The sequence below is a fragment of the Chiroxiphia lanceolata genome, assembly GCF_009829145.1.
Source record: "Chiroxiphia lanceolata isolate bChiLan1 chromosome W unlocalized genomic scaffold, bChiLan1.pri scaffold_40_arrow_ctg1, whole genome shotgun sequence".
In the NCBI taxonomy this organism is placed as follows: domain Eukaryota; kingdom Metazoa; phylum Chordata; class Aves; order Passeriformes; family Pipridae; genus Chiroxiphia; species Chiroxiphia lanceolata.
Window position 1 is genome coordinate 228,380 of NW_022476499.1, and position 16,306 is coordinate 244,685.

The 16,306-nt window shown below is 53.1% G+C and overlaps 2 protein-coding genes across 2 annotated transcripts; one reads left to right on the top strand and one right to left on the bottom strand.

Annotated features, from left to right (window-relative positions):
* Positions 1-3,234: 3,234 nt before the first annotated feature.
* On the top strand, positions 3,235-4,206 carry LOC116781302 (olfactory receptor 14C36-like). The gene has a single exon (XM_032677003.1). The coding sequence runs from the start codon at positions 3,235-3,237 to the stop codon at positions 4,204-4,206; it is 972 nt and encodes a 323-aa protein (XP_032532894.1).
* Positions 4,207-6,080: 1,874 nt separating this feature from the next.
* Positions 6,081-14,985, bottom strand: LOC116781303 (olfactory receptor 14J1-like). The gene is made up of 2 exons (XM_032677004.1): positions 14,064-14,985; positions 6,081-6,796 (listed from the first exon to the last, which is right to left on the bottom strand). The coding sequence occupies exons 1-2, from the start codon at positions 14,983-14,985 to the stop codon at positions 6,081-6,083; spliced, it is 1,638 nt and encodes a 545-aa protein (XP_032532895.1).
* Positions 14,986-16,306: the final 1,321 nt, after the last annotated feature.

Below are 16,306 nucleotides of genomic sequence, written 5' to 3' on the forward strand. Positions count from 1 at the left end.
ACAGCCCAAGCCCTGGGTATTCAGGGGGGTAGATGCTGTTCCCACAGCTTGGGTTGGCACGTGGACAAGGACTTGCTTCCTTTCCCACAGTTTGCCACAGTGGGAGTTTTGCCTGGTGTGCTTCCAGTCTGCAGGTGGGAATCTTTGTCTGGATGGGTTCCCCAGAGCTGCCTTACCAACCCTGGCTTCCTCTTGGGGCTGTCTGCTCTTTCCCCCAGTCTGCACAGTGCAATTCTGTCCTGGGGGCTACTTGCAAAGCTTCACCTCCCTTTAGGCCTTGGAATTAAATGCCTTCCTGTTTGCCACCAGCGCTTGTGTGCTGTGGTGCCTTATGGGATTTTCCTGCTTTGACAGTGTTTTGAGACAGTTCATTGTGTCCTTCAAGTCCTTCCATGTGCACACACCCCCCACTCTCACCAGTGTCTGGCCCTCTAAAGAACACCAGCCCTGATGATTTGTAGCTCCCACTCCAGTGGTTGGCACTTGGAGCTCCCTCCGTACCCAGAGCTCAGAGCTCCCTTGTGCCAGAAAGTTTAAAGAGATTGTGCCTCATTCTGCCAAGACAACCCTTGGAAAAAAGTGTCCCTCTGTGTTTCCTGGGTTAAGAGCACTCTATTGTCATCTTCCAAAACCTTGGAGAGGTCCCAGAGATGTCCCAGGAAGGAATTTGGGGTCTCAAGCCCATGACCCATATATAGCGGATGAGGACTCAGGGGTCAGTGGAGGACAGTAGAGGAGTAGCCTGAGAGGTCTGGAAGGGGGGTGTCAGAGCTGGTGGAGCTTTTCTTGCTGGCAGAAAACAGCCTAAGGAAGAACTAGTGCCACCAAGGGCAGCTGGGGTGGCCTAGACTGGTGACAAGAAGTCAGAAATTTCCCTCTGAGGTCAGTGTTGTGGTGCAATATGTCACCCAGAAGGAGTCTGGATGAGGCCAAGGCTTTGTGTGTGCAGGAAGAGGCAGGGAGGACGCAGAGATGTCAGTGCAGGAAGGTGCCAGCCAGGTGGGGCAGCCGGGGGGATGACGACAGCCTGCAGGGAAAGGGGCAGGGCATGGACACCGTAGGACAGCCTGGGCTGGAGAGGAGACAGGGAGGGGGAGAAGCTGAAAGGCCCTGACACAGCCACCTTCTGCAGGCCTTTGGCCAGGGCTGCTGTCTGTGCCCCTGAGGCCAGGAGGAGGGGAGTGGCCCTTGCAGCCCTGGGGCCTCCTGGCCTCCTTGTCCCTGCTCAGCAGCCTGGCAGGTGCCACCCCATGGGCCTGCCCTTGGCATTGCACATCCCACATCCCAGTGCCCCAGGAAGAGCCCTGAGGAATGAGGCAGGGACAGGATCTGCCTTCCCAGGTGCTGGGGTCAGGGCTTGGCCCTTTGGATTAAGGAAACAAGTCAAGGTTTCTTCAGCATCAGAGCCACCTTTCCCTTGCTTGTCCATCCTTGGCATCACTGTCTGCAGATTTCTGCTCTAACTGAAACCTGGGGAGATGTTCTCAGTTGTGTCCCTCAGTGAGACTCATTAGCACTACAAGAAACTTTAGTGTTTCAATCTCATTTGGACTTCTTGAAAAGTTGTTTGAACTTCCTCTCAGGGACTGAGTCTCATGTAAACAACATCAAACCCCCTGGAGGGTCATGAAATGCCTGGGGCTGTTGCTGTGCTGCTGAGCTGGGCCGGGCTCCTGGCACACAGGGAGCTCCTGGCAAGCAAGAAGAGCTTCAAAGAGACAGCTCTGCTGGTGAGCAGCTCCTCTGCACAGCCCAGCAGGGCTGAGGGCACTGCCAGGCCAGCTCAGGGACACCAGCAGGGCTTCAAGGGGCTCAGCACTGGCGGGATGGCTGAGAGTTCCCTGCAGGAGGAACCTTGGCAGGGCTGCACATGGTGAGTCTGGGGCTGCAGGGCAGTGCAGGGGCAGCTCCTGGAGGCATCTCCTAAAGCTGGCCCAGCCCCAGTTGATGGGATGGGGGAGCAGGGGCTGTTTTGGGGCACTTTGGAAGAGCTGTGAAACCGGGGGTGCAGCCAGGGGTGCCCAGGGCTGTGGGGCAGAGCAGGGTCCTGCAGCCCAGGGCGCTGTGCTGGGCAGGGACTCTGCTGCCTGCCAGGGGCAGCTCTCAGCCGGCCCGGGGAGCTGCTGCCAGGGCTGGGGCACAAGGGCTGTGGGCAAGGAGCAACCCCTGGGAGGGCAGGGAAGGGCTCTTCACCTATTTAGAGTAGACTGCAGGTTGTTAGGGCTCTCAGAGCTCCAGGTTATACAGAACATTTCTCAGGGTAGTATTAGAAAGCAGAGCAAGTCATGGGATACCTGAAAGGGAAGGATCATGTTCTTTCCATCTTCAAATATGTGTTTTATGGGTGGGAAATTGGTCCTAAAAGTTAATCTCACAGTTCAGGAGGAGGCACTGAAACTGCAGATCTGTTCCTCTTTGAGAATAGACCAGGCAGTATCAGAAATCCCCACACCTGTGCCTTACATGTAGCTCTGGGTACCTTTTCCAGCCTCCTCAGGGTTGCTCTGACGTTGCCATCAGAGCCTGCACAGCCAGAGATTCCCCTGGGCAATGCTGCATTGCTGGGCTGGAACAGAGAACATTTAACAAAGCTGCCCTTTTAAATGGTGCTGCCTTGCATTCATCAGACTGTAGGTATTTGGGTTTATTAAAAATTAATTTGCATGTGAAGTTATGTTCAGGCAGCACGAGGGAAAGCACAGGGCAGATGGGAACAGACAGAGGGACACTGCAGCTCTCCTGGCTCTGCACTGAGCTACAGAGAGCTGAGCTGTTTGTCCTCTCTTGTTTAAAGTCTTGTTACATTTTGCATCATAAAAATGAGGATTTGTACTCCTAACAAGAACAGGTACCAGATGTAACCATAATAAACACAGACAACATTATTTTAAGGACATGCTAAGCCTTTCCACTGAAGCACACACTGTTCTATGTCTTGAGAGTGGAGACTGAACTTTTCCATTGAGGGTGGATGATGCCTGACATCCCCTGGGAGTGTTTGATGCTGTGGCAGAGCAGCTCCATGTCCCCATTGGAGGAGAGGAAAGCTGAGCCCTTGGCAGCACATGGGCAGAGCTCCTGTTCCTCACAGCACCCTCAGCCAGGGAAAGGAAAAGCCTTTCAGTTCAGAGGATTTCTATGAGAAATAAAGTGACTTTGCTTAGAGGAGTCTGTCCTAACTTCTCCCTGTCCTTTCATGTTTCTGAACAGTGTTCCTCTGCTGGGAAGCAGCAAATGTCCAACAGCAGCTCCATGGCCCAGTTCCTCCTCCTGGCATTGGCAGACAGGTGGGAGCTGCAGCTCCTGCACTTCTGGCTCTTCCTGGCCATCTCCCTGGCTGCCCTCCTGGCCAACGGCCTCATCCTCAGCGCCGTAGCCTGCGACCACCACCTGCACACCCCCATGGGCTTCTTCCTGCTCAACCTCTCCCTCACAGACCTGGGCTGCATCTGCACCACTCTCCCCAAAGCCATGCACAATTCCCTCTGGGACACCACAACCATCTCCTACATGGGATGTGCTGCGCAGGTTTTTCTCCTCATATTCTTTCTTAGAGCAGAGTTTCACCTCCTCACCATCATGTGCTACGACCGCTACGTTGCCATCTGCAAACCCCTGCACTACGGGACCCTCCTGGGCAGCAGAGCTTGTGCCCACATGGCAGCAGCTGCCTGGGCCACTGCGTTTCTCAGTGCTCTGCTGCACACAGCCAATACATTTTCCCTGCCCCTGTGCCAGGGCAATGCCCTGGGCCAATTCTTCTGTGAACTCCCACACATCCTCAAGCTCTCCTGCTCACACTCAGGATACCTCAGGGAAATTGGGCTCATTGGGGTTAGTGCTTGTTTTTGTTTTGGTTGTTTCATTTTCATTGTTTTCTCCTATGTGCAGATCTTCAGGACTGTGCTGAGGATCCCCTGTGAACAGGGACGGCACAAAGCCTTTTCCACGTGCCTCCCTCACCTGGTTGTGCTCTCCCTGTTTGTCAGCACTGGCACATTTGCCTACCTGAAGTCCCCCTCCATCTCCTCCCCATCCCTGGATCTGGCCCTTTCAGTTCTGTACTCGGTGGTTCCTCCAGCACTGAACCCTTTCATCTACAGCCTGAGGAACCAGGAGTTCAAGGATGCCCTGAGGAAACTGATAACTGGGTGTTTTTTAGAAGCAATAACCTCTCCTTCTTCTGCATGTTATGGATATCATTAAAGACCAATCCAGTTATGTACTTCAGTAAAGCCCAACATATCTTCTCTATTTTTTGCTCCTGGTAGGGGTGTTATTTTTGTAAGAATTTCTTCACACCAAAAAAATCTTTATATATATAAATATATATATATATAAAAGTATATATATATTTATATATATATATAAACACTATTTTCAATTCAGTATTTGCCTTTCTAGCCTGGCCCACAGGCTGTACAAATAGGGAATTGTACTCACTGTGTGCTTAAACCAAATAAAGAACTCTACATTGACTTGTTTGCCTGACATCTTTCCTCTCTGACTTCTCTGCAGCTGCAGGGTCGGGGCCTCTGTGCAGAGCTGGGCCAGAAAAGAGTCCCAGCAGAGCAGCAGTGCCAGGGAGCAGCAGCCCTTCTCCTGCATGGCCTCCTCTCCCTTCCCTTCCACACTGTCCTGCAGAGCCCTGTGTTGTTGGAGCCTCAGTGCTCTGGCAGTCGGTGCCAGTCCTGCTGCAGGACTGTCCAGGGACTGCAGGCAGGGACAGCCACGGGCACTGCTGGCCCAGAGCTGACCTCTGCAGCAGCACTGCCATCCTGCAGGGGCATCTCCTCAGACCAGAGCCTCAAAGCTTCAACCTTCTTTCCACTTTGCTCTCCAGGATGTGCCCAACACAACGCCCTGCAGAGGAAAACAGCAGTGACCAGCACAAGGGGGGCAGTGCTCAGGGTGGGGGCACCCAGCAGTGCCCTGGCACAGCCAGCGCCGCTGCCAGCACTGGCCTCTCACCCCAGGCCATTGGGCCTGTTCTTCCCTCCAAGGAGGGACAGCAAATGACCAGCTCAGGAGTCCATGTTTGCACTGCATGCACAAGACATGCCCATGTGTCACGGCTTGGGGCTGGGGGGGTGGAAGGCTCAGACAAAGTTGATGGCAGAAGCCGTCTCGTTGAGCTACGAGGGGCAGAAAGGACCCCCTTGCTTTCCAAATTCCTTCTCAGAGAGGAGCCTGCCTGTGGCTGGATCCAATCTCAGGCTCAGAGTTTGGTTTAGATTGAAGGAATTATAGAGGTGTGATTCAATCACTTTGTCCTACAGGTTTCAGTGATGGCAAATCAGAAATATTTCTATAAAATGAATTATTTATTATGACAAATAAACAAACAGTTAATCAGACAAGAGAACAGATGAAAGACATTAAACAGAATTATTTGCTGTGCAGTACAACTCCTAGTAGTATAGTGTCAGATAGGACAGTGCAGTCTGTCAAAGTCATTCTATTAAAGCAATTGGATCAAAGCCAGCAAAAAGAAACAATCCTGAAGTAGAGATTGAAGTAACTCACCCCACAACAACAGGGGGTAGTTCTTTCACTTAACCCCTGGGCAGTGCCCATGAAGAGCTGTCCCTGCTTCATGGCAGAAGCTCCACACACTTCAAGGAAATCTGCGGAAGAATCTGCCCCACGAAACTTGGATGGGGCTTTTATAGTTATCAAGGTTTGACTGCTGGACATATTTGGGAGCAGCTTCTCTGTCGAATCCTGCTTCAAAAAGCAGGATGTGTGTTTGAAGTTTCAGGAAGCATTTTGGGTTTAGGATAATTCAACATTAAAAACAGCACCTTGACACCAGCAGTAACTCACAACAGAGACCTTGCATTGTTTGCATTCTCTGACCATAGTTTAGGTGTTATCCGAGCAGAGCATCCTGCCAGAAACAGTCCTTTGATTCCATGAGGTTGCAAAAACTCTCAGGGTTCCTTTGGTTCCATGAGGTTCTGGAGTGTCACAATGGCCCTGATGATTTTATGAGTGTCCATTATTTCCCATGATTCCTTTGGTTCCATGAGGATTGAGAGAGTCACAATGGCTCCTTGGTTCTATGAGGTTCCTCAGTGTCACAATGACCCCTTGATTCCTTGACATTCCAAAGAGTCTCCTGGATACTTTGGTTCCTTGAGGCCCTGCAGTGTCACAATGGCTCCTTGATTCCACGATATTCCAAAATATCCCAGGGTTCCCTTGGCTCCAAGAGGTTCCCCAGTGTCCCACCGGCCCCTGGATTCCAGCAGGCCCTGCAGTGTCCCAATGGCCACTCGGTTCCATGAGCTCCTGTTGTGGTTGAGCTCAATTTCCCCATCCCCTGCTGTGCTCCGATGCCGTGAGAACTGCAGAGAAGCGAGCTGCGAACACGGCGGGCCCTGGTCCTCTTTGGTGGCCGGGGCTGCCCCGAGAGGGAGTCCCCGGCCGCTGCCCCCGGAGCCGCCGCGCCGTCCCCTGAGCGCGGCTGAGGCGGCAGCGCTGGAGCGGGGCCGTGTCTGCCCGGAGCCGCCGCTGCCACGAGGCTGCCGCCGCTGCCGCTTTTGGCCTGCGCTGCCCCGCAGCCGCCCGGCCCCGGCTTCCCAACACTGCCGGCGCCTGCGAGCGGAGCCGGCGCTCCTGCAGCGCCTCGGAGTCGCTGCTCCGCCGCCACAGCGGCTGCCGCCGGCCTCTGTGCCCGGAGCCGCCGCTGCCACGGGGCTGCCGCACTCACCGCCGGGGTTGCCGCTCGCGCAGCCGCCGCTCTGCCCCGGCTGCACCGGGACCCGGCACCGCCTCGGGCCTGCGCTGCCGCCTCAGCGGCCACAGGCACAGAGCCATGGGGGGACCTTTGCTCTGCCACTCATGGGGCCTGCCTTGGTTCTGCTTGGGGCTGGGCTTTAGGAAACTTGCTGTTCATTTTCATGCTCCACTGGAACAGCTCCTGAATTCCAAAGGTTTCCTAATCCAGGGGGAGGGGTTTCTATGGCATCGGAGGGGCCGCCCCTCGGGACACACTGTCAATAAACCATCCAGCTGACTGGGATGGGTTGGCCTGTGATCAACCAAGGCTTTGGGGAATGCTCTGTTCTGGTTGAATATTGCTCTATAACCTTCTGCCAAGCTGCCTTATTTTCTAAAGTTTGCCATTAAAAGTGTGGGTTTTGACCACTTGAGAAAACGTGTGCAGTATCTTCTCCCTTGTAGTCTAAGTATTAAAAGAACTGAAGGCTCTTTTCAAATATCTGGAGGGAGGATATTTTTGGTGCCTTTTATATTTTTAAAAGTAAAACCCCTTTGCTGAACTCGAAGCTCAACCCTGGGGTCTTACAGTCACCATCCCTGGAAGTGTTCAAAAAACATTGACCTGTGGCATTTGAGGACACGGTTTAGTGGTGAAGATACCAGTGTTGGGTTAATGGTTGCTGTCGTGGGGTGATATCTGGGCCAGATTTTAAAATTCCCAATAATTTCTATGATGTCTATGATTTCCAACCTTAACAATTCTATGATTCTGTAGTGACTCAACCACTTCCCTGGACATTCTGTTCCAATGCTTGATAACCCTTAGCCATCCCTTTGATGCTGCAGCCAAGGAACAGACCAGTGACTTTCACAGTGTTCCTGGATTACAGGATGTCCAAAGCCAAGGACATTTCCATCAGCACCTTGTCCTTCCTGCAGATCAGTCACCTGAAGCCTCCAGGCCCTCCACGGTGGCAGAGACCCCCCAGGCAGCAAAGCCCTGTCCTGCCAGGCTGCCCAGCCCAGCCCTGTGTCTCTCTGGCCCTGGGGACAGCAGGGTTTGCTCTCCTTGGGGCACCTCAGTCCCTCTGCCATTGCCATCTGCCCCCACCCCAGCAGGCTCTGGAGCAAAGCACGGCTGAGGTACAGCACAGCTCTGCTCTGACAGAAAGAACCTGCAGTCAGGGAGAGGGAGAGGACAAAGTCTTGTTTAACCAGCCTGAGGAATTAATAAGATCAGTGACCTCCTGTATTCCTGGGCACTTGAATGACCCTGTGGATCGGATTTGGTAGCAGGGAGGGGGCTGCAGGTTTCCCTTAGGGAAGAGGAGATCAAGAGTTGACTCTGTGTCAGAGAGAGCCACTTTCAGGTGACTCCAAAATGGCCCAGCCAGTGCCCAAAGCTGAGCCAAAAAGCAATTCCAGAGGCACCTCTGTGACAACCCATTGGAGAAAGGATAAAATCCAGGGTGCTGTAACTCAGAGAGGAGTGAGAGAAATGGGGGAGAAACAACCCTGCAGGCACCAAGGGGAATGGAGAAGGAGGAGGAGTGAGAGACAGCCTTGGTGGGCACTTGGCAGCCAAAAGCCAACCCCCCAGCCCTGAGAGCCACAGCTGAGCCCAGCACAAAAGCTCCTTTAGGTCTGGAGGTTCTTTGCAGCAGCTTTTTAGCAGAGCTGCCAGATGGGCCATCAAAGGGGATGCTCAGCTGGGTCTGAAACCTGTGTCAGCCTTGGTTTTGTAGGATAATAAAGAACTATAGAATCCTAAATAGTTTGAGTCAGATGGGACCTTTATAGGTCATCTAGTCCAACTCCCCTGCAATGAACAGGTTCACGTTCAACTAGATCAGGTTGCTCACAGCCTTTCTAACCTGGCCTTGAATAATTCCAAGGGTGGGGCATCTATGACCTCTCTGGGTGACTTGTGCCAGTGTTTCATCACCCTCAGTGTAAAAAGTTCTTCCTTCTATCTAGTTCAAATCTGCTCTTTTTTAGTCGAAAACCATTATCACTTGTCTTATGACAACTAAATCTGTCCCCATCCTTCTTATAGGTGTGATCTCAGGAGCTCCTGACAAGCCTTGACCAAACCAGTTGAGCAATGAAGAGCCCCTGGACTGGACCAGGGCTGTGGGGAAGTGTCCCTGGACTGGACCAGGTGCTCCTGGATGATACAGGTGGGAACAATCCAGAGTGGAACAGTTTGAGAACACAGGATAATCAGTCATCCCATTGTTGCTGTGGAATTTTGGTGCTGAAAAAATCTCCAGAGCAGTTAATTAGGGGTGAGATAAGAAAGGGTTTATTTTGCCAAGGCTAAGATGTTACAAGACGCGCGCTGGCCCTGCCTGAGATGTTACATTTTATAATACCATCCATCCAATCCCAGATGTGTCCACCCCGTGGCCTTTACTCTGGTCCGCCCCGGGTCCACCCCCTGAGGATTGAGTCGGGGGGCTTTTGGGACCCCTTGTTCATCCCATCTTCCTCACCCTCAGAGCACAAAGGGTACATGGTTACCTAATTCTTGACCGTGTTCTGTGGTTTAGGCCCTGATATGCTGTTCTGCCAACAATCTAGGCCTTGCCTTGACAAAAGACTAAACATTTCTGCTATATTCAGGGGTATGAGTGATATAGGGAGCATAGAATGGGGTAAGAGGGTTAAGGAATGTGTAAACAAGGGTACTAGAGAGAAAGGGAAAGGGACAAGGGACAAAGGGGGGGGGTTGCTGCTTTTAAAATCTACTTAAAAAACTTATAAGGCTTACCAATAAAAGAAAAATAAAAAAACATTAGGGGCTTACGGCATCACCATGAAAGCCTTGGAACACTCCCTACCTCAATGTAGCCTAAATGGAACAGTTTGGATACAATTCCCAAATAGTTTGGAAACTCCAGTCATTCCTGACAGCAGGATGGAAATTCAGCAGAGAACTAAAGCCAGTCCCCTTGGGAGCCCACACCCAGCGGGGCTGAGGGAGGCCCTGGCAGCTCCCCAGCACCTCCCTCTCAGTGGGACACCTCTGGCAGCCTCTCCCAGCTCGGGAACCCTCCAGTTTGCAACACTCCAAAGAGCGGCGCTGATGCCCAGGACAATTCTGATCCCCCTCCACAAACACTCCTCCAGCTGTGACCCTTGTCTGGTGGGAAACACAAAGGGATTTGTGGGAGTGTTTCCCTGACAACAGGAGAGTTTTGGAGAGGGACCTTTCCACAGCCAGCTCTTGATGTGTGCACACATCTCTGCCTGGGTGTGGGTGTGAATTGACTGTGGGGTGAATGTTGTTATTGAGAATCTATAATTCAGTCACTGATAAAATTGTAGCAAATGCTATTGAACCACTTGATAATTATTCAATTGTTCATGATTAAGGGCTACTAATCTCTTTTGCCACCTTATCTTTGGATCCAAATCCTTCCTGCCCTGACCCTCTTGCATCCCAAGGCTCTGTGTAAATCATTCTCTTTCATCAAAAAATCAATATTTTTCAAGACTTTCACTTTAAAGTCTTCCTCCTTAGCTAAACTACAAAACAACTCCAATTAGTTTTTGTTGTCTTGAGGACATGAAGATAATAAAATGAAGGGAAATAATTTGGTTTTCAGTGTTTTAATGGGTCCCACAGTGTGTTTGGAGCTGCATCAGCTGTCAGTCCAAGACAGGCAATGTCAGAAGTGGTGAGGTTGGGGGGTGAGGAGCAAGGTTGATCATCCACGGTCAGTGTGGATCTCCTGAGGAGACACTCAGCATCAAGATCACTTGGAGAACACCTCTATCACCTCTCCTCTGAACTAAAAAATAGCCATCCTTGAATTAAAACAAAAAAGTACAAATTTTGATGACTTGTTTTGAAATTGCCTTGAAGACAATTAAAGGAAGACAAAGAGATCCTGAGGGATTTCTGCATTTTAATGAGCCCCACGGTGTGTTTGCAGCCCAGCCCATGATCCTGAGGTACTGAGAGAAGATTGAAGCAGCTGCTGAAGAAGTCAGAAGCCAAACTGCAAGTGCCTTGAAGCATTGCTGGGCCCCACTGAGGGCAGGCACTGCCAAAGCCTCCCCAGGGCCTCCTTGGAGCAGCTCCTTGGAGGCCAGGAGTGCAGGCAGACAAAGGCTCTGGGCAGGCCCCTGCACTGCTGAGCAAAGCCTGCCTTGGTTTTGTGGAGCACAAAGGCCAAGGCCTGAGCCCCAGGCCCTGGCCCAGCAGATCCTGTCCCTCCCGGCTGGCTCAGGGCTGTTTGGGGGGCACTGGGATGGGAGGGGGAGGAACAACAAAGGCCCAAAACTGGGCAACCCCTGCCAGGCTGCTGAGGGAGGGGTGAGGCAGAACCCAAGTGCAGAACCTGCCAGGCAAGTTGGTTGTGGTGGCCTGAGTGGCAGAGGCAGCTGCCAGAGGCAAGGGGACAAAGGCCTGGGTGCCTTTGGGCCTTGCAGCCCTGCCAGAGCCCTTGACCATCTCTCCTGCAGGCTGTCCTGCCCTGGCCCTGCTGCTGCTCTGGCCTTGCAGGCTGCACACACCCCTCCTGCTTTCCCACCCCCCTCCCAGCAGCATTTCTAGACCCTCCCTGATGTTTCTGCACCAACTCTGGCTGTTCCCTGGAACACAAAGCCATGGGCTGATCCTGACTCCCCCTGGGTGACCTCTTGCACCACACACCTATGCTTTGTATGGGCTTTCTTTTTCCTCATCTCGGCTCAGATCTTTACAAGCTGACCTTTGTAGAGATTTCCTTCTCTTCCCACTCCCAAGAAAAGCTCTGTTATCTCTGAAACACTCCTTCAAAGAGTTGCAGCATGAGTTCTTGGCACCCTCTTCCAGAGGTACAGCAGTCCCTCAGCTTCTCCACACAAGCTCCAACCCCATCCTAGCAGATCTCCTCCAGAGTCTCTCCAGTTCCTCCTCATTCCTGCAGAACAGGGAGCCCCACACCCAGACACACCAGCCCAGATGTGGCCACAGCAGTGTTGAGTCCAGGGATGACAACTCTGTGCAGTTCTGTGCACTGGAACAGATTGGCCAGAGAGGGTGTGGAGTAAAGGGCTCTGGGGGATCCTGCTCGAGCAGGGAGGTTGCACAAGGTGTCCTCCAGTGGTGCTTTCAACCTGAACCGTTCTGTGGGTCTGTGGTCTGTGATTTCCCACAATTGCACCAGTGATTTAATTACAGATCTGAGATGGCAACATTCCTACTATGCTTGCTGGAGGGCATTTGAATCAATTCCCATGAGCACATACAGGCACAGAGCTGTAGATCTGTAGATATGTGTACCCAAGTACCTGTCCAAAGTTCCCCTGGAGTTCAGTGACATTCTCATTTCTGATGTATTTGCATTTCTCAGCGTGTGACGGTCGAGCCGTGAGGAGTGAGGGGTCAGCCCAGGTCCCTTTGTCATCTCTCAGGGATGGTCCTCTGTGTCCCACAAACCTGAGAGCTTGGGAGCTGCGAGAGGTGTCCACTGAGAGGGAGGTGCTGGTGCAGCTGCTGCAGCCCAGAAGAGTCCAAAGGGCCTCACTCAGGAGTGCTGTTTGTAGGGTCACCTACTGGTTTCAGTCATGTCCATCTCCTCCCTGTCCCTAATCCAGTAACTCCTGGAATTTTTTGAAAGTCCAGTAGTCATAATAGTGTTCAACTTAAACTATGCCTCCAGCAAGCAATGTTCAAGGGCTGCAAAGGGATGACCGACTATCTCTCATTTCCTCCTTGGTTAATGAACAGGAAGGGGAAGACTGATCTAAAAAGCAACTGCTGAAAACAAAGGGCAGGAGTGCCCTGGTGACACTACAGGAGATTTCAGGCACTGGGGTGAAATCCCACAACAAGTGGTCCAGTATGTCAGGGACACCCAATATATCTGGGAGAAGAAGGAAATGGTGACTGCAGGTGACACAAATTCCCTGAGCCAGCACCAGCCCCATGGTGAGGCTGTTCCCCCAAAAAATCATGGGGCAGATCATGAGAGAAGGAGGAAGACATTTTTCTGAAGGATGGGAAATTCCCCCTTCCCACAAGGGGAAATTCCATTGACAGTGTCTGATTGTCCTAGTCCCCTTTCCAGGGAAAGTTTAGGTGCTCCTGTCCCCTCTCCCCTGCTTGGACTCCTGTGAGTGAGAGCATTTCTTTCTCTGTTTGGTGCTCACTGAAGCTGTGCAGGCAACTCAGAGGGTGACCCATGGAGCTGTGGGTGCCTCTGGCTGCATCCCAGTGCCCAGTTGTGCTCTGGACTTTGGGAAAGGGCAGAAGTGTCTCTGCTGGAGGGCAGTGCTGCTCCTGCCTGCAGAGCCCTTCCTGCCTGCCCAGGGGCAATGCTGCCCAGCCGGGCTGCTTTCCTGCTGGGCAGGGAAAGGGACGGGCCAGAAGGCAGGGCAGGGATGGAGCAGACATGCTGAAGTGTCCTCAGTGCAAAGCAAATGTTCACTTCTGACTTGGTCCCTTGATGTCCCTCCATGGAGGGACAACCAACCTCTTGCAGGTGGGGTGAGAGGCCAGGGCTGGGAATGGGGGTTGCAGGGGCTGCTCTGTGACAGTGGCCCTGGGGCACCTTCCCAGGCTGCCCCTGGAACAAAGACACAGCCCAGCCCTGCTCTGCTGCTCCCTCAGGGCTGTGCCAGGAGTTCTGGCTGTGCAAGGACACTGCTGTGTGCCCCCACCCTGCACACTCCCACTCTCAGCTGGGCACTGGCATTTGCTTTGCCAGGGCATTCCTGGAGCACTTTGCTGACAGGGACTGTGGAGGAAGAGCCTGAAGCCTTCCTGCCCTGCCCTCAGGAGATGCTCTTGGCTGATGGAGGTGCTGGTGTGGAGCCCAGCTCTGTGCCAGCAGTGCCAGGGCCTGTCCCTGCCTGTGATCCCAGCATGGACACACAGCAGGACTGTGCCCAAGCTGCCAGAGCACTCAGGCCTTGCACCCACAGCAGGGCTGGGAAGGACAGTGTGGAGATGGAAAGAGCAGATGTGGAAGGAGTAAGTGCCCTTGTCCCTGGCTGTGCTGCTGTGCTGGGAGTCTCTTCCCTCCAGCTCTGCACACAGGCACTGCCCCTGCAGCTCCAGAGAAGGGCTGAGGAAGCGTCTTGGACATTCAGGTCAGGGCAGGGAACTTTATTCTACGTAAATGTACAGAGAACACACCTTTTGAAAGCCCTTGGATTAGAGAACGATGGTAGATATTGATGTAGAAATTTATGAGCAATGCCATTGATTTGTGGATAATATAAAAGTAGAAAAAGAATAAGAAAATGCACAAACGAAAAGAAGAATAAATAGGAGAAAAAAAGCTCGGATTGTAGTTACCTTCTGCATGCTCTGCAGAAGAAAAGACACACTTTGTTATTGCCTCTAAATCCAGTCACCAGTTTCCTCATGGCATCCTTGAGCTCCTGGTTCCTCAGGCTGTAGATGAGGGGGTTCAGTGCTGGAGGCACCACCGAGTACAGAACTGACAGGGCCAGATCCAGGGATGGGGAGGAGATGGAGGGGGGCTTCAGGTGGGAAAACATGCCAGTGCTGAGGAACAGGGAGACCACGACCAGGTGAGGGAGGCACGTGGAAAAGGCTTTGTGCCGTCCCTGCTGAGAGGGGATCCTCAGCACAGCCCTGAAGATCTGCACATAGGAGAAAACAATGAAAATGAAACAACCAAACCCTAAACAGCAACTAACCACAAGAAGCCAAACTTCCCTGAGGTTGGAGTGTGAGCAGGAGAGCTTGAGGATGTGTGGGATTTCACAGAAGAACTGGCCCAGGGCATTGCCCTGGCACAGGGGCAGGGAAAATGTATTGGCTGTGTGCAGCAGAGCATTGAGAAAGCCAGTGGCCCAGGCAGCTGCTGCCATGTGGGCACAAGCTCTGCTGCCCAGGAGGGTCCCGTAGTGCAGGGGTTTGCAGATGGCAACGTAGCGGTCGTAGCACATGATGGTGAGGAGGGAAAACTCTGCTGACATAAAAAAGGTAAAGAAAAAGAGCTGTGCAGCACATCCCGTGTAGGAGATGGTTGTGTTGTTCTGGAGGGAATTGTGCATGGCTTTGGGGACAGTGGTGCAGATGCAGCCCAGGTCTGTGAGGGAGAGGTTGAGCAGGAAGAAGCCCATGGGGGTGTGCAAGTGGTGGTCGCAGGCTACGGCGCTGAGGATGAGGCCGTTGGCCAGGAGGGCAGCCAGGGAGATGGCCAGGAAGAGCCAGAAGTGCAGGAGCTGCAGCTCCCGCCTGTCTGCCAATGCCAGGAGCAGGAACTGGTCCATGGAGCTGTTGTTGGGCATTTGTTGCCTCTAGATGGGGGGCACTGTTCAAGGAGGAAACAACAGTGACAAGTTAGGGAAGAACATTCTAAGAAAAATCAAATCCACTTTCCAACACCCCTCTCACTGCTCCACTGGTTTTCCTTTTCTAGGAGTCTCTCCTTCAGCTCCATGGCTGGAGCCCCGGTTGGGGCTCACTATATCTCTCCTGAGGAGTGTTCCTGGATGTCAGAACCCCTCAGCACTTCTGATGCACTCCAGGAGAACAGAGCAGGTCCTGCCAGGCTGGAGGATTGTCTGGGGCTTAGTGCAGAGTGAGGGGAGCTGGTCTGTCCCTCTCTCTTGTTCCCAACTGCCCTGGCTTTGCTCCTTCCTGAGATGGCGATTGATCACACTCCCAGTTTGGTCTGAAAAGCCACCAGACACTGTTGAGAGCAGAGGGATCCATCCCAGACCCCTCAGTGTCTCAGCCTGTCTCAAGGGCTCAGCACCCACTTGGAGCCAAGGACACCCGTGGCTCATCTCCCCAACCCAACAGCATCTCCTGGCGTGGGCACAGCATCTCTGCCCCTCTCCACTGGGGCTTTCAGAGAACACAGCTGTGCTGGGAGGATGATTTGCATTCTCCAGGGCAGCTCCCAGCTTGGAAGGACACCTCAGAAAAGAGCCAAGTGTCCTAATGACGGGGTCTGATTGAGGGAAAAAGAGCTCCTGACCCAGGCCCACAGACTTCACTGCCCACAGCCCCACAGGGCAGAGGACAATTGGAATGTCTCATTACCAGGGACACTCCTGTCATAGGGGAATCCCAGGATCAGTGTTGGACTGTGTAGCTTGAACTCCCTCCCCATGAGCCTGACTGAGAGAAGGAGGGAACAACCTCAGGACCATGGGCAAGCTGAGAACCAAGGAAACGCACAGGGAGGGTCCAGCTGGGAGAGGCCAGGGCAGAGCCCACTGGGCACTCAGGGCAGCATCACCCTGAGCCAGCTGGGCCACCTCCCAGACACCAACAGTGCCAGCAAGTTGTTCTCAGCCCTGGGCAGCTCCTCACAGTTCCCTCTGGAACTCAAACTATCAGGCATGTGGCTTGAGAGCTTGAGAGAAATCCCTCCTTGGACCTTCCCCTTGAAGTATCCCCTGGAAAATATCCTGGGGTGCTCTGGTTCTGTGAGCAGCCCTGACCCATGAAACTCTCACTCAATAGCAGAAGAAACCTGCCCTGCCCTGCCAGGCTTTGCTCTTTCCACCCCCAGCCTCTGCCCAGCCCTGAGGGAGCTCCCCAGCCCGGCTGAGAGCTGCCCCTGGCAGTGGCAGAGCTCCTGCCCCGGCACAGCCCTGG